At 43.0% G+C, this 27,410-nt stretch overlaps 1 protein-coding gene across 1 annotated transcript in view; it reads right to left on the reverse strand.

The window, feature by feature from the left end:
* The window catches only part of SV2C (synaptic vesicle glycoprotein 2C), a 208,532-nt gene that overhangs the window by 149,711 nt on the left and 31,411 nt on the right, over positions 1-27,410 (reverse strand). Inside the window, exon 2 of the mRNA XM_072794651.1 lies at positions 5,263-5,938. Coding sequence (XP_072650752.1) covers positions 5,263-5,839 — 577 coding nt within the window. The 5' untranslated portion in view covers positions 5,840-5,938. The remainder of the gene's footprint in view (positions 1-5,262; positions 5,939-27,410) is intronic.

Raw genomic sequence — 27,410 nt, forward strand, 5'->3', positions numbered from 1 at the left:
TTTGTACTACGGGCTCATTTCACATGCTAATTTTCAGAGAAAATTATATTCCTTATTTGTGACTGTTGCCATAATGTGCTGTCTATATATACAAAAAAAAAAAAAGAAAACAAAAAACAAAATCAGACAATACCTTCTATTAGGGTTTTGGAAAAAGAAGAAAAAGATCTAATGCCGACTGGTGGTTATACTGTGGCGTCCATGAACAAAAAATGATTTTAGACCATCCCTTGAGATACCAGATATATTTCTGCCAGTAATTGACATTATTGTATTCTCCTAGAAGTACACTCAATCAACAGGACTTTAAATGAAAATGTTAGAGAACTGGAAAGGAACATGGGATGTGTGTTCCACAGTCTGCCTCTCTTAGTACTCAGCCCTGGACCAGGCAAGTTGCCCACACTCACAAAGCTCCTCCCCTCACTTTTAAGATGACAGGGTCTCCCTAAATCACTAAGACACCAACAGCTGGGAAATTCCATGATTTCCCTTGGTAACAGGAACCAATCCTTACTCATCTCAATCTCCCTCGTAGGCCTTGGGCTATGCCCCACACTGAAGCCACTGCTTAAACACCACTTAGTCCAACACAGAATCTTTTTTTTTTTTTTTTTTTATTTATGATAGTCACAGAGAGAGAGAGAGAGAGGCAGAGACACAGGCAGAGGGAGAAGCAGGCTCCATGCACCGGGAGCCCGACGTGGGACTCGATCCCGGGTCTCCAGGATCGCGCCCTGGGCCAAAGGCAGGCGCCAAACCGCTGCGCCACCCAGGGATCCCTTTTTTTTTTTTTTTTTTTTTTACCAACACAGAATCTATTGGAACACCAGAGTGGCAGCTGAAGTCACTGATATTCCACATATGCTGTTTAAAAATGTGGGTTGTCTTCAGGTATTGAACCTTTTATTCACCTAGCCCTCCTCACTGTGTTCATCGAAAGAGCCGTTTGCATAGCCGAGAACTTTTTAAGTGCCTGAATCGAGAGACCCTTTGCAACCTTTCCTGCAAGTCTTGACAGCACCTAAGACAGTTACACATCTCTTCCTTTCCCAGAAACTTCCAGGTCTACTCACTCTCCTGGCTGCTCTTCTTGCTCCGGCTTCTCTTTCTCAGTCCTCCTCAAAGCCACCCCCATAAACAGCATTCTGCAGAACCCCACCGTCCCCCTGGTTAAGGTCACTGGCAGTGTCATCTTAAATGAGATTGCTCACAAACCAACCATGCTTCAACCCAAATGAACAGTAGCCTATGGGGCTCTTCGGACACCTCCCCCCAAGGATCTCATAGTGAAAATTCTAAAATAAACTCTTCATCCTTCTTCCTCATGTTAAAATCTGTCCTCTGCATTACTTAATTTGATGATTTGTCTTCTCTTCATCAACTATCCATTTGTTTCACCATCCAAATTAATTGAGAACCAATTTCTGCTGACTCTACCCCTGGAACAGCTCTCAAATCCTTGCCCTTTCCTCACTGCCTTGGTGAGGTCCTAGCCCCTTATGTGATCTCTCAGACTCAAGTCTCTCTCTTTACGCCTCTCCTCCAGCTATTGATACTTGCTTCTTTATACCATGCAGTATATGGTATATACCATGCATGCACTAACATGCAGACATTTGCGATTTCTCCATACCAGACTATAACTTCTTTGGATGTAAAAGCTGGCCCTTATTTGTCCAATTATCCCTTGTGGTAACACTGTGCATTGCACATAATAAGTGTGCTCAATAAATAGACTTCGGCAATAAAGCATGGATTATCTTAAAGTGACTGAACTTATTCCTTCAAAGAGCAGCTTGCTAAATAATTAAATATTTACTCTAACTTTTTCCCAGCCTATTACAATGTTATATATACACACAGACATACACATAGACACATGCACACACAGGATGCTCTTAAGTACCTTTAAGTCAACCTCCTAGCAAATGCCAAGAGATATCTACCTCCCAAATAATTGAGACATAAATTGGTTCATATTTTTTGTTCCCAGTCTTCCTTGAGAAAATGACACAGTGCCCAGTAGCAAAAGAGAAATTATTTTGCAACTCTATATCCCCAAAGTACCACCAAACATGGGTCATACATCTTTTTTGCATTTTGATCCTGCTGCTGTGACTCAGTGTGGTAATTATATTACAAAGCTATTATTCAATGAAATGAAAATAGCAACACAATTTAAATGATTGTCTAAAAAAACTCCATTAGAATGAAATTCTAAGTGAAATTACGATGGCAAAATAATTGAAATGCAACTCTGGAAGGCACAGTTATGAAACCATTAAGATGCTTCTGCTGAGGACTCAAAACATTGAGTGAAACCATACACTCTTGGGGACACATTTTTAATTCGCTAAAGCAGTCAACACTTATGAAAAGATGAAAATATCTGTGCTCCGATTGTTCTACAGCATTACCTACACTTCTGAATGCTACCTTGCGGTGTGTAACATCATCAGCATTAATGGGTTTCTGGAATAGACCAGGGTACCATGGGTGGTACTGTGGTTCCATTCACCACCGAAAAGATAAAGGCACAAGGGCAAGCTTAGCTTAGATTTTCCTGAAATGTTTCCAGTATAAAAGCTAGGATCACAACTTGAAAAGATTTCTATACTAAAATTAAGTTTGCAATTATTAAATATGTGTGTGGATGTATTTCTAAGGATCTATCTTCTTAAAATGTTCTGCTGATGTATTCCTTTTGCAAAATCTTAATAAATATTTTCATGCCCAGGCTTACAGTAGATATATCTGCTCACCAAAAGAAAAGAAAACAAAGATAAAATACAGAGCTAGATACACAAGCGATGCATTGAAATGATCAATCTGACGAGTGAAGAAGGACCTTCCTCAGAATCCTGTTTTGCATTTTGATGGCTGAACACACAGATGAGTTTATCACCAAAAGCATGCAAAATATGTCCCATTCCCACCCACTCTCCCTCACAGTCTGCTTCCACGGATCTATCTCTTTGAGTTGTGATTTAAAAAAAATAGATGCTAGGAGGAAGTCATATAAAGAAACAAGTGTTAAAGGAATAAGATGTAAAATTTTTTCTCATTCATGATTATCTCTCTTGCAATGTCACAGAGCAGGTTATGAAAATGGGATTTTGGGGCACCTGGGTGACTCGGTTAAGAGTCTGACTCTTGATTTCAGCTCAGGTCATGATCAGGGTGGTGAGACTGAGCCTTATACCAGGCTCTACACTCAGTGGGGAGTCTGCTTGAGATTGTCTCCCTCCCTCTCCCCTGCCTCCACCTTCCTGCTACGCGTGCTCTCTCTCTCTCTCAAATAAATAAATAAATAAATAGACATTTAAAAATATTTAAAAAGTTAAAAATATGTAAATAAAAAAGAAAAAATATTTAAAAATAAAATATTTTTTAAAAAATGGTATTATCGGAGAAGGACAAACATATGTTCTCATTTATTTGGGGAATATAAACAATAGTGAAAGAGAATAGAAGGGAAGGGAGAAGAAATGGGTAGGAAATATCAGAAAGGGAGACAGAACATAAAGACTTCCTAACTCTGGGAAACGAACTAGAGGTGATGGAAAGGGAGGAGGGTGTGGGGTGGGGGTGAATGGGGGCACTGAGGGGGGCACTTGACGGTATGAGCACTGAGTGTTATTCTGTATGTTGGCAAATTGAACACCAATAAAAAATAAATTTATTATTAAAAAATGGTATTTACTTTTTTTCAACACAGAAAACTTTTTTAAAATAAATTTATTTTTTATTGGTGTTCAATTTGCCAACATACAGAATAACACCCAGTGCTCATCCCATCATTAGCATCCATGATTATAACATTACTCAATAAAGTTACTAGGTTTCCACAAAAAAAGTTGCCTTTTGTTTTTCTTTTAAGGATTTTATTTATTTATTCATGAGACACACACAGAGAGAGAGAGAGAGAGAGGCAGAGACACAGGCAGAGGGAGGAGCAGGCTCCATGCAGGGAGCCCGACATGGGACTCTATCCCGGGTCTCCAGGATCACACCCTGAGCTGAAGGTGGCACTAACCCGCTGAGCCACCCAGGCTGTCTGCCTACTTTTGTTTTTCAAACTTAGTTTAATGAAGTCCCTTGGAAATATAGATACCGAATATTTCTACTCTCTCTCGCAGACTCTGAGACACATAAAGATTTCTTATGCACATGAACATGTTCTCTGAGATGTGCTTATTAGCAAAGGAGTTTGAAAGTCCTCATGACTTAATATGCCAAATGTTTGAGGTGGACTCTTAAGTTGTTAGCAATATGTAGCTGTATGCATGCTTCTTGGCCTTCTAATTTTCCCTTCCACAAGGGAAGTAAGTGGGAATGTTAATTGAGACTTTGTAATAACATGAACCTTGAGTGCATGGTAACTTTATTTTTGTTGCATTTTTATTTGTTTATTTACCTATTTATTTTAGAGAGTGTGTGGGAACATGAGCAGGGGGAGGAGCAGAGGAAGAGAGAAGGAGAGAATCCCAAGCAGGTTCCATGTCCAGCACAGAGCCCGATGTGGGGCTCAATATCACAACCCCAAGATCATGACCTAAGCCAAAATCAAGTGTCAGATGCTTAACTGATTGAGACACCCAGATGCCCCATGATAACTTTAAAACAAAAATCAGATCTGCTATCTAGATATTTTATAGAGAGGTCATATTATTTTTATACATATAATTTAGGTATTAATATCACTTGAAAGAGATTTTTAAATCATATGAGGAAGCTTTTCCACTGTAGGCACAAAGGCATGAACTTTGAAAAACAGAAAAAGTCATCTAGAGAAAATTCTATGAATAAGACTAACTGAAGAAATAAACAAGCAAACATACACATAGATTATACAAAAAAAATAAAATTAGCAGGGTCCCCAAAGCATTCAAATCATAGTATTACACATAAAATTTGAAATCACATCTGTCTGTTTTACAGAATTAACCTTTATACTTAGAGAAGTACTCAAATGGGCTTTCATGTAATAGCTTTATTTACTTCTAATGGCATATCTTTGGAAGTTAATAAAGGAGAAACCAATGAAACACTTATAATGTAGGTTAAAATATATTACTCTAACACTTTGAAATGCATAAAGATGTAAGTTGGATTGATTGATGGACAGATGATAGAGAAAATATGGTGTTAGATATTAACTAACATAGCATTCTAGATGAAATGTATTTATTCTAGTTGTCGACTATGCTCACAAATAATCTGGGTTCAGAATCTGTCTCATGGACATGGTGCACTCACCTAGCCATCCGGATCCTGAATTTGGAATGCACAGGTCTGTCTCAGCGCTGGGCAACACGAAGCCAACAACAAACACCTCCACACCATCCGCCATAAGGGCCATGCCCAGGACAAAGAAAAGGGCCCACTGGAAACGCCCGTGACCACACTCTTGGATTATTAGCTCATACTGCTGGGCTAGCTCCTCCTCCTCAGCTTTCCTCTCTGACTCCAGCTCCTGCCGATCCTTGTGCACATCCCCTTTGGGCTGCCCCACTGACACAATGCTGTCCTTCCCTTGGTTCATGCTGGGGATGCCCTGATACTCCCCCTCATAGATTTCATCATCTTCATCATGACCCTCAGTAGCTTCACTGGAGCCTTCATCATCATTAGCCTCCCCATCATAGGTCTCTCCTGGTGGGTAAGCGTCATCGTCTTCTTCATCTTGGAACCGACTGTAGGACCTCTGCGTGTATTCATCCTGGGCCCGGTCCACGGCCTGATTCACCTTCTTCACTGTTTGTTTCTTCACCTCTCGGGCGATGTCCTTGGCACCCTTCATCAGTGAAGTCCTATCCTTGTAAGAATCTTCCATCTTATCTCAACCGATGGCCAACACGAAGATGGGAAATTTTCAGACTCTGATTAGTGGTTCAGCCCTGACTGCATCATCCACTTTGGGGTCAAAACAGAACTGCGAAAGAAGAAAAACCACACAAGATATTTATTATTCCTTGCTTGTCTTTTTCATCATCTATTTCTCGGTCTCCTTTCACTGCCCCCTCAGACTAAGACACAGAATTAGCTTTTCCTTTCTTTAATCTTACTGTCCACATGCACATCAGATGCTGGTTCTTTGCTCAGGTGTGATCAGCACTCGGAATATTTATGGGTTTTACTTTTGTTATTATTATTATTTGGTGTTTAAGGAACTCTGTCCCCTGGGATCTTTGCATAGAATATACAGACATTCCCCTGAGAGTAAAACAGGACATCTGACACCTCTAAAAGTACATCTAACACATTCTGATTGAGAAAAATAGTATTGCTCAGAGACATATGCACACACTGCAAAGGCAAAACCAGAATATGAGGAGAATCCTGTCTGACCTTATTTCCTAATATTGAAAGGAAAAAAACAAAATGGCAGGCAGGCAGCTCTATACATGATACTATTGAATCGTGTGTGTGTGTGTGTGTGTGTGTGTAAAATGTATTGCCCTTCTACTTTCATTATATCTCCTTCCAATAAATAACAAAGACTCACATGGCACCCAAAACTGCAATTGGGCATTTCTCCCTAATGTAACCGTCATATTGGTAGAAAATGGGCAGAGTTCGTCAAATGATTTCACAGATACCTTTGAAAAACATGGAATTAGAACATACAGTTTGTCTGGTCAGGATCTGTCCTTTCAGGAGTCACTCCCAGGCCAACAGGGACAAGTAAGCCATAGTCCGTGTCCCTTCCCAACCCTACCCTGTATGCGCTCTAGGCTTTGTCTCTAACTTCTCCCTCCCCGGACACACATACGCCCCTTGTCCTGCTGCCACTCCATCTGAACTGCTGTATCAGAGTCATGGGTCTCCCATGACCTAACATCTGGGTTTCTTTCTCACCAAGAGCACCCTGGGTCTTGGCTCACATTTGGGCTGAACTCATGGCAAGTGATCTTTCACCTGTCCACTGAGCTGTCTCCTCTGGCGGCCCACCATTGTAGACAGATGACATAAAGATGAGAGAGTGTACTCCTCCCTCATTTACTCCCCAAGCTCCACTCTGTTGCAGCGTTGCAAACCATGAGTTACAAGATAACCACCCATACCTCCTCCTTTTTGTAACCCAGTATAAAATACTTGGTAAGTAGCTATACAAACATACACTTAAATTGCTCATTCAGATATCACACACACACACACACAAAACAGCAAAAAAAGACAAAAAGATGTTTGTTTACAAATGGACTGTGTATCGTTACCCCTGAATAACTTCACATGCTTAGGAGGCAAACAGAAACGTGGTTCTGCACAGGCCTGTTTTGGAAGACGACAAAATGAAATTAAAATAAACATATGATTACAAGGCTTTTTGCCAAATGTCTCAATGGAGGGTTTTTGTGCTTGCTCTCCTTTTTTGGAGAGTTGAGAGGCAGGGGGAGGGAGAGATGGGAGGATCCATGAGCTGGGTAAGAAAAGACGGGAAGGCAGTTGAAAAAGAGGTGGAGGATGGAGGCTCAAGGACTCGAGGAGGAGCAGGAAAGAAGAGCGAAGGAGGTGGAAGGAGGATAAACGATGTGGGGACCCAGAGACGTTTCCCACTTTAAAAATGAGAAGCAACTTGGAAACACTTCACACAATAAAGGGGAAAGGAGAGGAAATGAGCGGGAAATATCGGTGACCGCACACGAGAGACCCCTCACCCTGGGAAACGAACAAGGGGGGCGGAAGGGGGGGCGCGGGGGGTGGGGGTGATGGGTGCCGGCACCGAGGGGGGCGCTCGGCGGGATGGGCGCTGGGTCGTATGCTAGGTGCTAGGTGTCGGCGAACTGAACTCCAGTGCAGAACTGGACAAGCCCAGCGCCCTTCACGCGGTGACTAAGGCCTGCGGCCCTGCTCTCCGGGGGTGGGCGGGCGCGGGGCGGGCAGGGCAGGGCAGGGGGGCGCGGGGCGAGCGGGGCAGGCAGGGCAGGGGGGTGCGGGGCGGGCAGGGCAGGGCAGGGGGGCGCGGGGCGGGCGGGGCAGGGCAGGGGGGCGCGGGGCGGGCGGGGCAGGTAGGGCAGGGGGGTGCGGGGCGGGCAGGGCAGGGCAGGGGGGGCGCGGGGCGGGCGGGGCAGGCAGGGCAGAGGGGGCGCGGGGTGGGCAGGGCAGGGCAGGGGGGCGCGGGGCGGGCGGGGCAGGCAGGGCAGGGGGGCGCGGGGCGGGCAGGATAGGGCAGGGGGCGCGGGGCGGGCGGGGCAGGCAGGGCAGGGGGGGCGCGGGGCGGGCAGGGCAGGGCAGGGGGGTGCGGGGCAGGCAGGGCAGGGCAGGGCAGGGGGGCGCGGGGCGGGCAGGGCACGAGCCTGGCTCCCGGGGGTGCTACCGCGGCCGCTGCGCTTGTCAGTGCCTGGAAGTTTCTGCAATAGCTGCTTTTCGAAACTGGTAACGAAATTGACTGTATTTGGCTTTTCTGCTTTTGTTCCCAGCCCCCAATATTTTTACCACATGCTCGAAGAACCCCCCTAAAGGTCCTTGTGTGGAAGCCACCACCTCTCGGTCAGGAAACATGCTCGCTGCCTCGAAAGGCCCGGCTCTGACCGCAAGATAGGTAATTCTCACCTTCTATGCAATCTAGTCATGCGAGCAATGAAAAAAAGAAAAAAGAACTTCGCAAACATTATGGTTTTGAAAAAAAAATGCATGTAAAAGTCTTTAGTTTTATTTCTGAGGCAAAATAAAGGATGTGTATATATATAAGTTTTCCTTTGTGACTCAAAGTTCCTGATGCCAAAAATCAAGACTCCAGTTGATTTTCAGATTCTTGACAAAAGAGACTGGGTCTTGTGGTTTGCATTCTCCCTAAAACAAAGAAGATTTTTCAGTGTTTTTGCCTATGTCAGGGAAGGTATGAATACTTACTCAAAAAATATGTTTAAAATCAGATGTTTATAGATGTTGCCACTGGAGGAAACTGGTATAGGGGATCTGTATTATTTCTAACCACTACATGTGAATTTACATCGATCCCAAAATTAAATGTTGAACAAGAGAACAAGTCTGTATCGTCTTTCCTAAGCAATCTTGGGAAATGTGCAAGGCAGCGGGCTAGTGGGCAGATTATTCAGGGGGCACAGTTGTCTATGGCATTCCTCTCTCCGGTAAATGGAAAATGGTATATCGGCATCTATGTCAGAAGGTCAAGTCTGCATTAATGCAGAGTTTTCAAGATGTGGCCTGCCTACGGCCTATGAGGAGGTCCATGAGCAGCTGCGTATTATTGCACCATCAAGGTCTGCAAATGATGTACTTCTGTTTCGGGCTGAATCACTGAGTTACGCCACATAATATGTGCCGGACATCATTTTAATAAAAAATGGTTTGAGGGGCGCCTGAGTGGTTCACTGAAGTATGAATAAGTGCTCCATGAAATAAAGGGTTTTACAGCCGAGTCACTTTGGAAATGTTGAGTTATTTGTCTCAACTTTGCATATTAAAGGCAGCGAAAGTCCTCTGGTAAAGACTTTAATACTTCACAGGATCCAGCTTGGGAAACCGTGCCATCAGGACAACAGACTGGTAAAATGGTGTGGGAGCACAGGCATCCCTGCTGAAAAGACAGGATCTGTGGTGCCTGGGTGGTTCAGTCAGTTAAGCGTCTGCCTTTGGCATGGGTCATGATCCTGGGGTCCTGGGATGGAGCCCCAAGTCGGGTTCCCTGCTCAGTGGGGAGCCTACTTCTCCCTCTGCCCTTCTCCCTGCCCTTGCTCTCTCCCTCTCTCTCAAATAAATCAATAAAATCTAAAAAGCCAAAGGTTTGATTTCATGTGTACTCTATGCCAGACATTGTGCCAAGAACTTTATACACATTTTTAATTCTTTTATTTAATCCTTATTTCAATTATCCAAAATAGGTATTATAGTCTCCATTTTACATGTGGGAAGATTAAGGTTTAATGAGATTAAATAACTGGCCCAGGGTCACAATGCTTGTCAGCAGAGATGCTGAGACTCCAGCCAGATGTGTCTGACCCCAAAGACTTGCCCCTTACCCTTATGGGCTTTACCCAGTGCTCTTGCTAAGGTCTTAGTAAATGCAGAAGCATTCTCCTGGTCATTAGGATAGCTTGTTTTTCCTATGCAAAAGAATGTTTTATAGCCTCTTGGTTACATCATCATTTATAAGTCCTGAAACAAGGTGAATTATTGTGATATCTTCATTGGTGATGGGCTTTATATAGATAATTCCAAAATTTGGTCTTGTTTGCTCAGATAAACCATCTTAACATGGTAGCTGTACCTCAAAAGATAATCCTGTAGTCATGCTAAATAAGATGTCAGTGGGCAAGAAGGACAGGAAAGAAGGCAAAGCAATGAACCTCCAACCACCTCCAGTGAATTGCCGCTGTCCGCTCTCCTTAAGACAGTATATTTCTCAATGAAATAAGGATAATGATATAATCACCTTAAAGTGTTGTGGGGATCAATAAGCAGTATTTACACTGTATCGAGGAGAATATTTGACATATAGTAAGTGACTTTGATTCAGGTTCCCCAGAAGCAGAATCTGTGATAAGGAATCAGGGGCAAATCATCTGTTAAGGGCGGCGGTAAAGGACAATTGAGGCAGGACTGTAGTCTTAGGCAGGGTCCTGGGGGTGGGGGGCGAGCTTCAGCCTCCCCTCAGAGTTATTCCTACTCAAGGCAAAGGTGCAAGGCTTTCACAATCCTACCCCCATCATTACCTAAGGGCCACCAAGGTGAGGTTGGGCTCCAGACACTTCCAGCCCCCTACACCAAAAAGCAAGGCAGCTCTAGAGGCCCAAGGACAGTCCTTTGGAGGGGAACAGATGCTGGTTAGTGGAGGCAGATGCACCCTGGAGCCAGGAGAGGAGAGCAGAGACAATGAAGGGGATGCAAGAGTATCTAGGCAGAGCATTAACCGTATCCCCTTCAGTAAGGGTTTAATAATTACTTGTTTAGATGCCCTGCTAATCATGCTAGACAGTAGGACCCACAGCTGATTAAAACCTATATTTATAGAAGGGGCTGTTACAACCAAATAATATTTACAGCACAGTTTATCTGATATACTTAATGACATGCACAATCAGCTCTATTTGCATGTGTGTGATAATCATTTTTCACAAATAATGATTTATACACATAAATGAGAGTTATTCTGGCAAGAGAGAGTTCAGTTCTTTTTTTTCTCTTTGATGATTCATGCCACACAGTATATATTCACTAACACCACACACTACATCAAAGCCATCCTATACATGTTCCCATCACACATAACCCTCCCCAACACACACACAAATGTTTCTCTCATGTCCCCATGCTGTCTCCAAACCTCCAGTCTTCCCTTCTGCTTTACCTCTCATCACCACCATTATCAAAAGATATGGGATAGGTCCTCCTCACCAATATGTTCTGGAATCTTCTGGATGCTGGGAGAGTTCATCAATTGAATAACTGATTATGCAGCTCTGAAGCCACTGTGCACACACAGAGTAATGACAGCAATAATAATAGCTTCCCCATTATTACATTGGCCCTGTGCTAGGCACTTCAGAGGTATTATCACACAACAAGAATCTTGACAGCAGTAGTATGCTTTTTAAATTTCCATTTTCTGGGTGGGAAAAGCAAAACGTGCCCAGTAAGAATCCACACCTTCCTAAGCCTACTCCAAAGCCCAATCACTTATGCTACAACTACCAGCTCCTAGTAGAAATGGGAGCCCATGAGGGCAACAGAGATCGGAAATTGCAAAGCTGGGGCAGAAGACAGCCCCTCCTCCCACATCTAGGTGATAGACACCCTCAAAAGTACTTGCAGACCTGTAGCATGTTGGGTTTAGGGAGAGAGGCTCATTATCTAACAACCACCTTTCCCTCTTAAGTTTAGATCTAAAGGAGACATTCAGCAGAGGAGATAAATGGTGATCAGTTAGAGCTGATGCAGAGTTCTGCCCGCACTTCATCCCTGATGCCACACCTCTTCCCAGTCCTGGAACTGGGCGGCACGCAGGACTTCTTCCTGGAAGGAAGGCTGTACAGGGAGCTTTCCATGCTGCCGGAGTAGCAGATCTGGGCAAGCACCTCCATGGGGCTGAGGCCGGCAGGCCAAGATCTTCCCCCAATTTGCCAGAGAAATTGCTCCTTCCTTCCTAGGGAGGAGTGAGGGTATGTGCATAGGTGGGAAAGCAAGCCGCTGCAAGTGTTTTTCCCATATCTGGCTCTCCTGGGGAACAGCGGACTTTGGGAAGTGGGGAATAGCACATCACCCTAAGTTGACGCTATACAATTTGGTCAGGACTGTAATAGAGCATGCCAGCCACCCCAATGAGAGCCTTATCACTTTCCATCTCTTATCCACTAGAACATAAAACTAATTATTTGTGATGACATTATTGTAATGCCACAAAATAGAGCTTCATTAAAATAAAAAGACAATGACATGAACATTAAAATTTGCAAAAAGTCCAGAAATATTTGAGGGACTCTATAATGCATTAGTCCAAACTAACATACACTTTAGTCTATGATTCATATAAAAAAGAAAAGCAATACTCAGTATTTACCACCCACATTGCAAGTAGAGCTGACTGTAAACAACTAGATACCTCTTTATTAAGGCTGTTTCACTGTCTAAAGACCATTTTTTTAAAGGCTTAAAATCAATTTTGTTGAGGTATAATTCACATTGAATGAAATGCTCTGGTGGTTATTAAAAGAACATAGTCCAACAGATAAGGTGCAGAACACCAGCTAGATTATGAAGATGCTTATTCTGGCAGAAAACATTGATTGAAATGCTTATTCAGCACCGGTTTGAAACTTCTGAACCTTATATTAACTGTCAACAAAAGAGATTAGCATATCTGAGCTCTGGACTTTGGTGGAGAAAGATGAAACAATGGGCATGGCCTCATAGGAGCTCTAACTACTACATAAGAATGTCTACACCTGCTACTTCATATAGCCTAGTCTTGTACAGTAGACACCATTTGAAGGTGATCGGAGTGAAAATGCAGAAATGCACGTTTGCAGTGAGACAGCATTCTGAAAAGTAGCTTTTGGAAGGGAGGGGAAGACATAAGCACTGTAAGGGGGCCAACCATCTGATTGCCCCTTTCTTCATGAAGGACTTGCTTGATCGGCATTTCCCCAAAGTGCAGTCTGTAATATGTGGTCCTCCAGGTGCTCTGAGTGGAAAAGTTCTATAGTCAAATAAATTTGTGAAGTTTATGCTATGAAGCATAAACTTTATGAAGTTTATAGCTTCATTTATATGCTATATAGGTCCTTCTCTAGAAGTGTCACAGTTCAAGCTTTTTGTAAAGACCTTTGTTGAAATGGTTGTTATCCAACCATTTCCCAAACTTTCCTAACAAAAAATGTCCCCACTCTCAACAGGACACTGACGAGCAGTCCTATATTAAAATAAATGTCAAGATCCTTTCAAATTTTGACTTGTCTACTAAAAAATACCATAAGACTCACTAATCAGAATTAATTGAGAGAAGCAGAATGAAAGGCAGATATTCTACATTAAAATATATTTTAAAAATGAAATATAGGGATGCCTGGGTGACTCAGCAGTTTGGCATCTGCCTTCAGCCCAGGGCATGATTCTGGAGTCCCAGGATCGGGTCCCACATTGGGCTTCCTGCATGGAGCCTGTTTCTCGCTCTGCCTGTGTCTCTGTGTGTGTGTGTGTCTCTCATGAATAAATAAATAAAATCTTTTTAAAAAATGAAATATAATACTTCAGGTCTATCAAAAATTGAAATTAAGTTTATAAAATGTAATCTCTTATGAGATATTTGCTATGAAAATAAAGAGTTTTTAGCATATCTGCATATTTTTAAGTAGTAAGTCATTTAGAGAGCCTGGAAATTTTGATTTTAAGTATATTAACATTCTTTTAATGCAATTTTGGCACAATTAATTTGCTCTATGAAGAACAACTCTCCTAAACCAGGGTAACCAAGGCTCAGCAATTGTTGAAATCTCTACAAACTTCATATCAGTGAAGTCAAGTCTAAAGGCCTTCTTAAAATAACAAAACTGATTACACATAGAACTTTTCTGAAAGTCTTAGAACACTATTCTCAAGCGAGTCAAAGAGAGCAATATTCTGTATGTATAGCAATATTCTCTCTGATTATAAAACTAAACATCCTTAAGAAATAATTGAAAATTCAGAAAGTTACAATGGATAAAATAGAAACCATAATTATCTCTACCACACAGAGATCCCTATTTTTACCAATCAGCAATTCTAATTCCAATCTCTAGGCTATGCAGATGCTTCTGCATATTACTCCTTTAGATCATGCTGTACATTTGGATTTAAAGCCTTTCTCAGACTATTCTATTATCTCTAAGTCTTTGAGTGTGAATTTTCCCATTCACTGGGTTAGTAGACTATCTCAAATAGTAAAGGCCTTCACTATAGGTTTAGTAATTCTTGGCTACGAGCATATCTTCTATAGCAGTGGTTCTTGAAGAGTGTTCTAGGGTTCACCAGCAAACCCCAACAACCAGTCCAGGAATCTGTGAAGTCAAAATAATTTTCATAATAGAAAAAATGTTATGTGAGGTTTTCACTCTCATTTTTTTCATGAGCGTACAGTGGCATTTTCCAGAGGCTACATGTGTGGTGACATCATTGATCTAAGAGTTAATGAAATGTGTATTTGGAATTCCTTGTGTCTTAAAATTAAGTTCCTCGGATCTAGTTTCTAAAATGGTAATAAGTATCAATAGATATAACCAATTAAAATGAAAGTTATTTTGTTTTTGATAATTTTAAGAGTGAAAAATGGTCATTGAGGCCAGGCAAAATTCAGAATTATGGCTTTAAAGGAATCCTCTCTTGCTTGAATTTGGAGTTGTAGAGGTTTTCCTTTACAGTTTTTTTTACAGCAGGGTTTGCCCCTGTTTAAGCTCCAAAGGGTTCACAGAAGTCTGAACTAGTTTTTCTTTCCGGTGGGGATGGGCAGTGTGCTCCCGACACGCAGCTTACCTGCTGACCATGTCCTGGTCACAACTCAAAGGCACAGTGTCATCTCCCACACACTACTATGTCCGCACTTTCCATTTCTGGGACCCAACAATTTCTTTTTCTTTCTTTTGAGGTCAGCTATTTATTACCAAAATAATATTTTGATATATTTTGATATATCATCCATGTATATGAAATAGGGCTTAGCATATGCTCAATCTACCCTCTTGACCCATAGGATGGCACTTTCATAACCTGCTATAATCATACATTTTATATTTAAATTTTCCCATACTTTTAAATATTCTTCCAGCACTTTTATTTATGATATACCATAATTCATTTAGCCTGTCTTCTGTCATTGGACATTTAGGTTATTTCTACTATTTCAGTATTATTAATAATGTGGTGAGGCACCCCCTCGTGGTAGATCTTACTGAAAATTCAAGAGGTCAAGGAAGAACCTAGTTCTAATGATTTTTACATATAATATCACACTGTCCTTCAGAAAGGCTGTGGCAATTTGTAACTTCCAGAAGCATAAGGGAGAGCCCCTATTTCCTTGTGTTCCCACCTATATTGAAAATTAGTAGTTGAGATTTCTGCCAAATTACAGAAAAATGGTGTTTTATCATTTTAAGTTGCATGTGAGGGGATCCCTGGGTGGCGCAGCGGTTTGGCGCCTGCCTTTGGCCCAGGGCGCGATCCTGGAGACCCGGGATCGAATCCCACATCAGGCTCCCGGTGCATGGAGCCTGCTTCTCCCTCTGCCTATGTCTCTGCCTCTCTCTCTCTCTCTCTCTGTGACTATCATAAATAAATAAAAAAAAAAAAAATTAAGTTGCATGTGATTACCAGTGAAATTGAGCATCTTTCTCCTTGTGAAATCTTTGATCTTTTGCCCATTTTTTAGAAGATTTATTTATGTATTCACGAGAGACACTGAAAGAGAGGCAAAGACATAGGCAGAGGGAGAAGCAGCTCCCTGCAGGAAGCCCAATGCGGGACTCGACCCCAGGACCCTGGGATCACAACCTAAGCCAAAGGCAGATGCTCAACCACGAACCACCGAGACATCCCTCTTTTGCCAATTTTTGTATTGAGGTTTATACAGTGGGTTTAATGTGACCCCCAAAAGATACAACCATGTCCTAACCCCCAAGCCCCATGAATGTGACCTTTTTGTAAAAGAGTAATTGCAATTAAACTTAGGATCTTGAAATGAGATCATCCTGGATTATCTGGGTGGGCCCTAAATCCAACTGTAAGTGTCCTTTGAAAACTAGAAGAGAGAAGACACAGACATAGAGGTAAAGCCATGAGAAAACTGAGGCATAGATTACGCAGTCACAACTAAAGAATGCCCAGAATCACCAGAAACTGAAAGTGACAAGAAGGGATTCTCCCCTTTGGAGAGAGTGCAGCCCTGCAACATCTTGAACTGTGAGAAAATAAGTTTCTGTGTTTTAAGCCACCCAATGTGATAATTTGTTAAGTACCCCCAAGAAAAGAACACTGGATCTGTTTCTTATTGAATTTTAACAACTATTTATATATAAACTCTTTTGTCATTGATGTAAAGACTTTTCTCAGATGGCCTCATCTATGGTGTTTTTGCCATATAAAGCTATTAACTATTTTTTTCTCTTTTTTTTATTAACTATTTTTATAGACTGTTTAAAATGTTCTTCTTTCATGTTTTTTGTCTTCAGTAGTTTATTAAGGCCCTCCTAAAGTTCCAAAATATTCGTCTACATTTGTTCTAATTCATTTTAATTTCATTGTTTAATGTTTAGTTCTGGAATTTATTTTGTTATATTGTACAAGGAAGAGATTTTTACAAATGAATAAACAAATGTCCCAGAAACATTTATTAAAATGCTTCTTTTATGAGAGACAAAAATTCCTAAGTATATTAGTCTCTCTTCAGTTTTGAATTCTGCTACATTGATAATGTTTACCTCCTCTTGCTCTCATACCATTTGGCTTTAATTTTTATCACTTTGTTATAAATTTAATGTCTATCAGTATATGTACCCCTCAGAACTCATCCTTCGCAAATATTTATTTGCATCTCATCTAATTTGTCTTGTAAATGAACTTAAAGAATTGCTTAGTCATTTTCCAAGAAAATTTTTATTAGAATTTTAACTAGAATTGTAATAAGTTTGCAAATCAATTTCAGGAGAACTAAAAGTCTTAAAATAGTCATCCTGTCCAAAAATATATCTTTACATTTATTCAAGTCTTCTTTTATGTAACTCAGTGAAGTTTTTTTTTTTTTTTTGTAAAGATTTTATTTATTAAAGATAGAGAAAGAGAGAGAGAGAGGCAGAGACACAGGAGGGAGAAGCAGGCTCCATGCCCGGAGCCTGACGCGGGACTCGATCCTGGGACTCCAGGATCGCGCCCTGGGCCAAAGGCAGGCGCCAAACCGCTGCGCCACCCAGGGATCCCCTCAGTGAAGTTTAGATATCTTTTTCATACTGTGTCAGTTATTTAATGAACAGGATGCATACACACAAATATATATTTTTTATTTATTTTATTTTTTTTAAAAGATTTATCTATTTATTCATTCAGAGAGAGCGAAGAGAGAGGCAGAGACACAGGCAGAGGGAGAAGCAGGCTCCCTGCAGGGAGCCCGACGTGGGACTCGATCTTGGGTCTCCAGGATCACACCCCGGGCTGCAGGCGGCGCTAAACCGCTGCGCCACCGGGGCTGTCCAATATATATATTTTAAAATTTTTTATTCATTTGTGTATTTGTCTATTTGTTTCTCAGATATTTCTCATATATTCTGTTTTTTCATATATATGTTATTTCTCATATATTTGTTTCTCAGATATTTCTCATATATTCTGGCCACAAAGTTTAGTGTCCATCAGATCCATTCAGTGGGCCAGGAAGTGTGCTCTCCCTCACAGTAAAACATTGGCCTTTGTGGGAAGGGAACTCACTGAATTTCAGTCATGGAGTAGAGCAGATGAGCTCTAAGTGCTGGGGCGAACTTGCTTATAGAGACTTCAGAAAGGGAAACCTCCGAACCATCCTGACAGTTCTAGTTCAGTTGTCCTCTCTAGAACTTTCTATGTACCTGGGCCCATCTCTGGTCCAGTGTTAAAAGGAGGAACATTGCAGAAGAACTGGCAAGTCGACTCAGTGTCTTCAGTGGAGCCAACAAAGAGTACAGTATCCTGGATTCCTGTCCCTAAGTAGTTACCACATTGCTGTCACCCTTTGGGGAAGCCAGATGCCTAAGGAGCATCAAAACAATCTGTTATTGGACATAATCATCTACAAATTTGTGGTACACAATTTGTACTCTTTTTATTTTAAGATTTTATTTATTTATTCATGAGAGAGAGAGAGAGAGAGAGAGGCAGAGACACAGGCTCTGTGGAGAGGGAGAAGCAGGCTCCACGCAGGGAGCCCGACATGAGACTCGATCCCGGGACTCCAAGATTACACCCTGGGCCGAAGGCAGGTGCTAAATCGCTGAGCCACCCGGGCTGCCCCAATTCCTACTCTTAAATAAGAGTGAGATATTTTCTTCCCCCAAATGATCAAAGACATTCTGGTAGATGAGTCTCCTTGGCATCAAACAGAGCCTGCCAGATTGGAAAGGGACCATCTGGGGATGTGGTGATAACCACTCAGAGTGAATGCGGTCAGTTCTGCTCCTTTCACTAGGACTTATGAATCATGTAAAGGAGGAAACTTGAAGAGAAACAAAGCCAGGAACTGAATTCCTTCCCAGAAGCACATGGGTTGACAAAAAACCTTTCAAAGGCTGGGATGAGTGGAAGGAAGAGCAACTTCCCTCAACAATTCTTCTCATCTCCTCTGGGATTAAGATTCCCCCCAAATAGCCAATCATTCATTCAAGAAGTATTTATTAAGCACCTACTATATGCCAGACACTCATGTAGGAGCTGAAAATAAGAGACAGAACAAAATACACGAAGTCCCTGGCGGAAGGGATCTTTCTTCCTAGTGATGGGGCAGGGAACAAAACAAATAAATACAGGATTTCATGTAATGGTAAGTGTTACAAATAAAGCAGGGTGGGAGGCTGGAGCAGCACTGTCCCACAGAACTCTCTGTGATGATGGACATGTTCTAGATCTGTGCTATCTAATAAAATGAAGGCAAAACTTTAATCTAAATAACCACACCTGGCTGGTAGCTAGCCTATTGCACAGGGTAGGGTTAGAGTGTGCAGGGGGGGCTATTATTCTAAGAGGAGTGGCCTGGGTGAGAGCCTCTGAATAGAGGAAAATTGGAGAGAAGCCTGATTAAGGCTAGGGCATAAGCCATACTGCTCTCCAGGGGCTCAGAGCTTTCCAGACACATGGAGCAGCAAGAAAAGGGCCTCAGGTGGAGAGAGGCAAGGAGGCCAGGGAACTGAGTAGTGGGGGCAGGGCGGGGACAAGGGAACTGACTGGGGACAGATCATCAAGGACTTTGGGGCCACATAAGGGCTTTGGTTTTACTCTAAGTGGGATGGGTTTAAGGTAGGAGATCTAAAAGAATGAAGAATAGGGCTTCATAAAACCCTATTTATGTAAACATTGGAAATGCTTTCTTTGCTTTGACTGTATCTTATTAAGCCCTGCTTTTCACACATGTTCCCATCTTTGTTCTGACTATAATCATCTGATAATGAATAAGACAGCTTCAAAATAAAAGCAGCATTTATTAAATGTTTTTAAAGACAGGTTTTGAAGAAGGAGGAGGACAGTTGGAAGAAAAGTTCCTCAGAACATACAGAGCAATCAAGAGAAAAATCTAACCCTCCAATGTACCAAATAGGCACTTACCAAGGACCTGTGATCAGTTACCCATCTTCTCCATATTCACTCAATCTCACATCAGAGCTACTACAAAATAAGACGTTTCCCTTTCCTCTGCTTGCCCATCACTGGGATCAGAAGAGAAAGAAGAGGACGTAGGCAATTTATAACTTAGATAGTCACCTCCTGCATATTTAAAAATTGGCTAAGGAGCCAAACACTGGGTGTCGGGCAATTACTTAAACGCAAATAGAGAACACTAAAAGAGTCACGTAATGCACACACTATCTCAGGGAAATAAACACCTCGTTATTCCTTCATTGGTATAGAAACTTCACAACATCCCTTGAGCAAACAGGTGTCCTCAACATATTAAAATGACCTAAATGATTAGACATAAACAGCAGTCCCGTTTATAAGTCAGACATGCACCAGGCTTCCAATCCTGCTTTTTGCCATGTGTTAGCTTTGCAACACTAGGCAAATCATTTACAGTCTTCAGTTCTCAATTACATTATTTGTAAAATGGGAAATAAAAGCCCTGTCCAGAGGATTACATAAAAGAACATCAAAGACAACACTTGGTGCCTCCTCAGTAAGTGCCAGTGAACTTAAAGATGTGTAAAGGGATGTCATTTATAAGTATGATTCACAGTCCAGCAGCGATAGTGCTGGCAATTTCCATCTTTGAAAGGAAAAATGATCATTAGACATAGGTTGGTGGTGCACTTCCCTGGCCAGAGCCAGACTGGGAGGCAGGAAGCACGGCACTCTTCGTGGAGGCTGTTGCTGCGATACGCACCCTGAGGTCTGGCTGCAAGGAAGGCTCCCAGCGGATGTCTAGTCAGCTGCTTGTCTTTTCTGAGCTAGTCAGGCAATGTGATTAGCATACTCACATTTTTTAAAAATAATAAATTTATTTTTATTGGTGTTCAATTTGCCAACATACAGAATAACACCCAGTGCTCATCCTGTCAAGTGCCCCCCTCAGTGCCCGTCACCCAGTCACCCTCACCCCCCGCCCTCCTCCCCTTCCACCACCCCTAGTTTGTTTCCCAGAGTTAGGCAGTTTTAATGCAATTTAAAGGCAGAGCCAGGTTTATCAAACCTGCCTCATTCATGTTGCTCATGTTACACGGATAACAGAAACCCACTTTCTCCTGGACCTCAGATAACTCCCTTGATGTCAACGGGGAAAGAAGCAGGCTCCCCCAGGCTTGCACTCTTCTCCCCTTAATGTCTGCAAATGGCTTATTTTCTCTTTTTGCTTTGTCCATGTTCTACTATGTAAATATTTCCCTGCGCGAACTGCCTAGGGCAATGGCTACAAAAGCAGCTGCCTTTGTTTACTTCAGCACCTCTGAGCACATGATAAAACCCCCAGAGCATCACCCCCAGGGATGCTCTTCTCATTGTTCCCTTTGCTTGTGGCCTCTAGGAGGCAGGCCCCAGAGACTTCCTCAATGCTTCCACTGGTGCTGTGGGTAAATGTAGGGGCAGCTTGGAGACCAGTGTTTTCGTGGCTCAAAGTGTGACTCACAAAGCAAAAGAATGGAGTGTTCATGGATTCAGTGTTCCACCTGCTGCTGCATAAGGGGTTTTTTCCCCCCAACTAGTTATTTTTTTTCTTTTTAAGTTTTGCTTTGTTTTTATCTAAATGCCAGTTAGTTAACATACAGTGTTGTATTCGGTTTCAAGTGGATGATATAGGGACCCAACCCAACACTTCCATACGTCACCCAGTGCTCATCACAAGTGCATTCCTGAATCTCCATCACCTATCTCACCCATCGCCCTGCCTGCCTCCCCTCTGGTGACCATCGGTGTGTTCTCTACAGTTACGAGTCTAGGGCTCTCTTACTACAGGATAATTCTGTGTAATCAAGGCAGCCATGGAAGAATGGGTGCCCTTCCCCCTTTTTTTTCCAACAAAACTTTCCTCCTTTAATGCCATTATGGAAAGGAGCTGCTCAATGATTCACACAGGCATATACATAGACGGACGGCCAAGGAGTTCCTAAAGTATTCCTCCCTTCCCTGAGATCTCTCTTAACTCTTTAGTTCAAGAAAACATGGAAATTGTGGAATTCCAGGCTCAGTAATTGGGTTGATAAGTTAAATACTGGGGGACAAGAGGGACTTCTTGGTTTAAAACCTCCCAAGTATACTATTGAATATTCCACCAATATATGAGAACAGATCTGGGCCTAAAGCAAGTCACGAGGATGTCAGATTTCATCCATCCAGACTAGTAGTTCTTTAAAGGAAGAGACTGGGTTTGAGTTCATCTCATATCCTTAGTCCCCAAGGTAATCTTGGTCACTCATTCAACTAACAGCTATTTTTACCTACTTAATAGTAGGACTCTCCCTAGACTCTGTGCATACAGAAATTCAAGGCACAGTTCCTCGCCATCAAGAAATTTTCCATTCAATGGAGCATCCAAGCACTAATCAGATAATTATTTTATAATGTAATAAAAGCTATGTACTGGCACATGTTATTATGGTAATCTGAGATAGACTGGGATCTAAACTGACTTGACCTGGCAAAAGGTGGACAAGTAAAGCATTCATAGACTAAGGAATTAGCTTATTAAGGCCAGAGCAGGAACTCAGTACACACTGAAATAAAAATAAACACGTAGTGCACGAGAGCCTTTGGCACAACTGTGCCAGCATCAGAACAAAATAAACAAAAGCAATAACACGAATGGATTTCCAATGGCTTCTATAACTGTCACACCACCAGAGCCAACAGTCAAACTCAAACTTGACCATACGTGCTGAAGTTAAATTGTTCAATTTCTTCCATTAGCTTTTGGGTGTGTCACCTCTCTGACATTGTCATCCACTACAGATTAGCACCAAGGAGGAGGGTATAAATGCACTTTCACCACTTGACAGAAATACATGATCACACCTGATTACATACAGCAGTGTATTCTAAAAGGCACTCCAAGAGATATCAATAAGTGTTCATCAAAAAGAAAGTTCATGGATGATTAAGATGGGAATACAGATGTCACTTTCTCACGATCTCCACTGCTCACCACGTGGTCCAAGTCACCATCTTGTCTCACCTGGACATTGCAGTGGTCTTCCCAGTTCTACCTCTACCTTACAGGCTCTTCTCCAAACAGCAGGCAGAGTAATCCTTTCCAAAGATAGGGCAGATAATATCACTCAGGGGCTTCTCCCCAGCCCCTCTGTCCCTACAGCGCCTGGCCCATGTCCTCTCTTCTCTCATCTTCCACCACACTCCCTCATTCCACCCCAGTCTACTACAACATGCCAGTACTCTTTTGCCTCAGGGCTTTTGCACTTGCTATTCTCTCTGCTTAGAATGCTCTCCTCCCTTCCTCATAACTGACAGCCCTCCCTTACTTCCTTTTGGTTCCTTCACAAATGCCACCTCTATGCAGAGCCCTAGATCGCACTATCTAAAACAGTGCCCCCACATCATCACATTCTGATTCTATGCTGTTTTTATTATCATCTTCCATTATCTGATAACATGTTATATATATATTTTTACTTGTTTATCATTTGATTATCCCCAGAAAATGTAAACTCCATGAGAAAAGGAACTCGTATTTGGTTCTTGGCTAAATTCCCAGTACTTTCTAAAAAATGTCTGACACTTTCTAAAATTATCTGTAAAACAAATGCCTGAATGGAACACTAAATTAAGCAAAACTGAATCTTTTGATTGTTGTTACTGCTTTTACAGGCCTTCTCAGGACCTTTGACATACTACTCATGCTTTGTGTGCATCTTTCCTCCATTAAGGGGAAAAAACAACATCACCCATGCTTACCTGACCCTGCAGCCCAAAATATCTTACGTGACAAGCATTCTCAGGACACGTATTAGGGTATCCTCACCAGGAGTGAGATGCAACAGGGGTGAAAACATTTTCCTGGTGTTGCCACAAGGGAAGGTTCCCTCAAGAAAGACAGAGGCCTTCTCTTGTGATCAATGCAATTCCTCCAATACGGGAGTAGGATGAACACCACTGCCTCTCAGTATGAACCCAGAAGCGAATTAATTCTGATGTTTCTTGGTCTAATTTTGGGGAGGCAAATTAGTTTGATGCTGCCACTGAGTAGTCGCCTGTTCCTGTCCTGGCCAGTTAGGTCTGCAGAAAGACGCCCCCTCTGTCTTGTCTCCATCAGCAGAATGGAATCTGTAACAGCCCCGCAGGCCACTCTTCATATGGAAATACTCACTGGAAATATTCAGGGTAGAGGAAGGAGGACAAAATACATTTCCTTATTGGAAATGCGCTTTACTTTACCCTCTCTCCATCTCTTTCATATAATTTGCATGTAATCATTTTAAGTATTCATCATTAATAATTACCTCTGCTATAGTCCTAAGGAAATCACATGTGATTCTTTAAGAAAGGTCTAGGAAAATAAAAAATAGTGAAAGAACTTGTCATTCAAAGGACCATTTAAAAAAGTAACTCCAGGATCCCTGGGTGGCACAGCGGTTTGGCGCCTGCCTTTGGCCCAGGGCGCGATCCTGGAGACCCGGGATCGAATCCCACGTCGGGCTCCCGGTGCATGGAGCCTGCTTCTCCCTCTGCCTGTGTCTCTGCCTCTCTCTCTCTCTGTGACTATCATAAAAAAAAAAAAAAAAAAAAATTAAAAAAGTAATTCCTGGGCCATGGTACCATTCAATCCAGTCCACATTTCTGAGTGCCTATGGCCTGCAGAAGCTAAGCAGTGGGAGAACGGGTGGTAGGAGCCGGGTGGAAGAGCAGCCTGCTCCCTCGGAAGTCACGCTCTGGTGGGACTCCACCCTCATGACAATTAGCTGGAATACACAGTGGGGCATGGCGTGTGCATCCGGAGCCAGGGCAGGAGGAGGAGGGAAGGGGTCCATTCTCTAGCCTGCTAGAAGGCAGAAAGGTCCACAGGGCGAGGGTGGGCTCTCCCTTAGAGCTGATTCTATTTTGAAGCAATGCCAGTGAAGCAATCTGAACCAGATTTTGAAAGACCCATTATGAAATGACCAATGTCTTGGGCTTTAACAGAGTATTTGGGACATCTGGGCTTTGATGACTAGCTCATCATGTCTGCAAGGACAAACGATGATAACTACAAAAAACGCAGTAAAGTGGATTATGTTTCTCCTGGCTGAAATGGTTTCATATTATAAATTGAGCTTTTGGTCCTAATGATTTTGTTGTTGTTGTTGTTAATAGAATAACATTTATTTATTTCTTAAAATGTTTATTATACATGCTGTGCTCATGGAAAATCAAGGCCTATGAAGGGACTCAAGTTAGATGTAAAGTGTGTCCAGCCGAGCCGGCTACTTCACGCTCAGCATCACACTGACGCTTTCTTCCCCTTATAGGTGGCCGTCATTTTCTTCATTTCAGCAATAGCTTTGCCTGGATTCAGCCCCTTGGGGCAGGTCCTTGTGCAGTTCATGATGGTGTGGCAGCGGTACAGAGAGAACGGGCCCTGCAGCTTGGCCAGGCGCTGCTCGGTTAAGTCGTCTCTGGGGTCGGTCACCCAGCGGCGGGCCTGCGCGAGAGCTGAGAGCCGCAGGCCCCAGGTGTGGGTCTCCATCCGCCAGTAGCTGGGCGCTGGGGCTGCAGCAAGCACAGAGGATGCACTCGCACAGCCCGTCCAGTTTCTGCGGTCTTCTGCGGGCTGAGATGCTGCCGCTTGCTCTCCTGGGATTCATCCTTCTTCTTCAAATAAGGCCCAATGGGGATCCCTGGGTGGCGCAGCGGTTTGGCGCCTGCCTTTGGCCCAGGGCGCGATCCTGGAGACCCGGGATAGAATCCCACATTGGGCTCCTGGTGCATGAAGCCTGCTTCTCCCTCTGCCTATGTCTCTGCCTCTCTGTGTGTGTGTGTGACTATCATAAATAAATAAAAATTTTAAAAAATTTTAAATAAATAAATAAATAAATAAATAAATAAATAAATAAATAAATAAATAAATGGCTCAATGGATTTGTGCTGAGCATAGAAGTTGCTCAAGTCAGGAACGAGATCCTTTATCACATGCACATGCGGCAGAGGGTGGATTTTGGAGACTTTGCTGAGGTTGGTGTGGGTCCTGCGGGTGCAAGCAGCGTGTTGCCTCCGTTGGTGTCCGTGGCACAGGAGCCACAGATGCCTCCTCTGCGTGGTCTTCGGAAGGTCAAGGTAGCGTCAATTTCATTCTAAATCTTGGTTAAAGCACCCCACACCGTAGGACCACCTTTATTCAATCCATTTCATGAGTCTGCATATGAGGCGTGTCTGCAGCCCTGCCTGGGTCCCGCCGGTGGACCGCACACCTCTTGATCCGGGGAGCGGCGCCCACATGCCCGCAGGGGGCTCCACCGAGCCGCGGCCGGAAGCGGCGTTTCCCGGGGTCGCTGCGCGCCGCCATCTTGGCTCCAGACGTCACCTGGCCCCAATGACTTAAAAGATCCTAAAAGGTTTTCTAAATGTCGATGGAATCAATAAGGTTTATCTGTTCTCTTTGTCCCTCCCTCGGTGCTTGTTTCCTCTCTTGGTACGGAATACAGAAATCGCAACACAGGCGGGATTCCATCCCCTGCGTGCGGGATGGCGTCGCGTCCTGCCACGTCCCCTGTAGAGGACGTTAACGTTTGAAAGTCATTTCACACACGTGACCTCCTAGGGTCCTCCCTTGTGCTTAGAGCGGATTTCATAGACAAAGAAATGGAGATGTGTCGGGATGGCCCAGAGTCACAGAAGGCCAGTCCCAACTCATGTGAAACTGAGGAAGTCTGTTCTCTTTCAGCTGCCCAGTGGGGCTGAACTCCAAACACTCATGGTCTTGGCATCTTTATGGCAGCGGGCAACACTGTGCCTGCTTTCCAGTGTGCTTCAGCCCATCCCAAATTCCTGAACTTGGTTTCTATTTCTCCACCCAATGCATATTAAGAGGCAAATGGAGATCAAGGGAGCTCCTTACCAGCATCAGTACCAGCGGGCTGCCGCGCTGCTCACACCCCCAGAGGGCACTTCTGCACGACAGCCTCGCAGCTCTCTGATCCACCAGCATGGTTACTAGAGGCTTGCAGGACTGCTTTTTATTGTCCAGTCCCAAATGTTAACTTCACAAACCTTGAAGGTCTGCTGAGTTAGATTAATAGATCCTTTGGGATCATGCCTTGACTTGAAAGGCAGCCTGCCTACTCACTTGGCGTGCAAACACAGAAATTCTACCCGCGTGTATTCCTATGCAAGCTGTGCTGCCACAGACTTCCATGCCCCACTTCCTGCAGGCTCTGAAAGGGCCTATTAGGGATACTCCATGCCCCTGATGTCCTCCTCTGCTCCCCACTGGCCCTTCCGGCTGCACTGACATGCTCACACAGCTGCTTTCTGTTCAACAGCATTCTCTGTTGAAGGATCTCGAGAAACATAAAAGGAGGTCTTTTATGGTGTGCACGTTAGAAAATGCTTCACTATTTGGTACTTGGAGACACCATTTACAGATGTTAGGTGGTTTAAAATGCTGTGGGCAGTGGTTTCCCAGAAGAATAGTCAGTAATAAGCTATAATCTCTAATTATTATTCTATTTCTATGGAAAATAGACATCCTGTCTTGAAATATCTAGGCACAAACCATTGTATTTGTTTCCTATATATTAGATATAGAAAATCCTAAGAAC

Source organism: Canis lupus, chromosome 2 (assembly GCF_048164855.1).
Source record: "Canis lupus baileyi chromosome 2, mCanLup2.hap1, whole genome shotgun sequence".
NCBI lineage: Eukaryota > Metazoa > Chordata > Mammalia > Carnivora > Canidae > Canis > Canis lupus.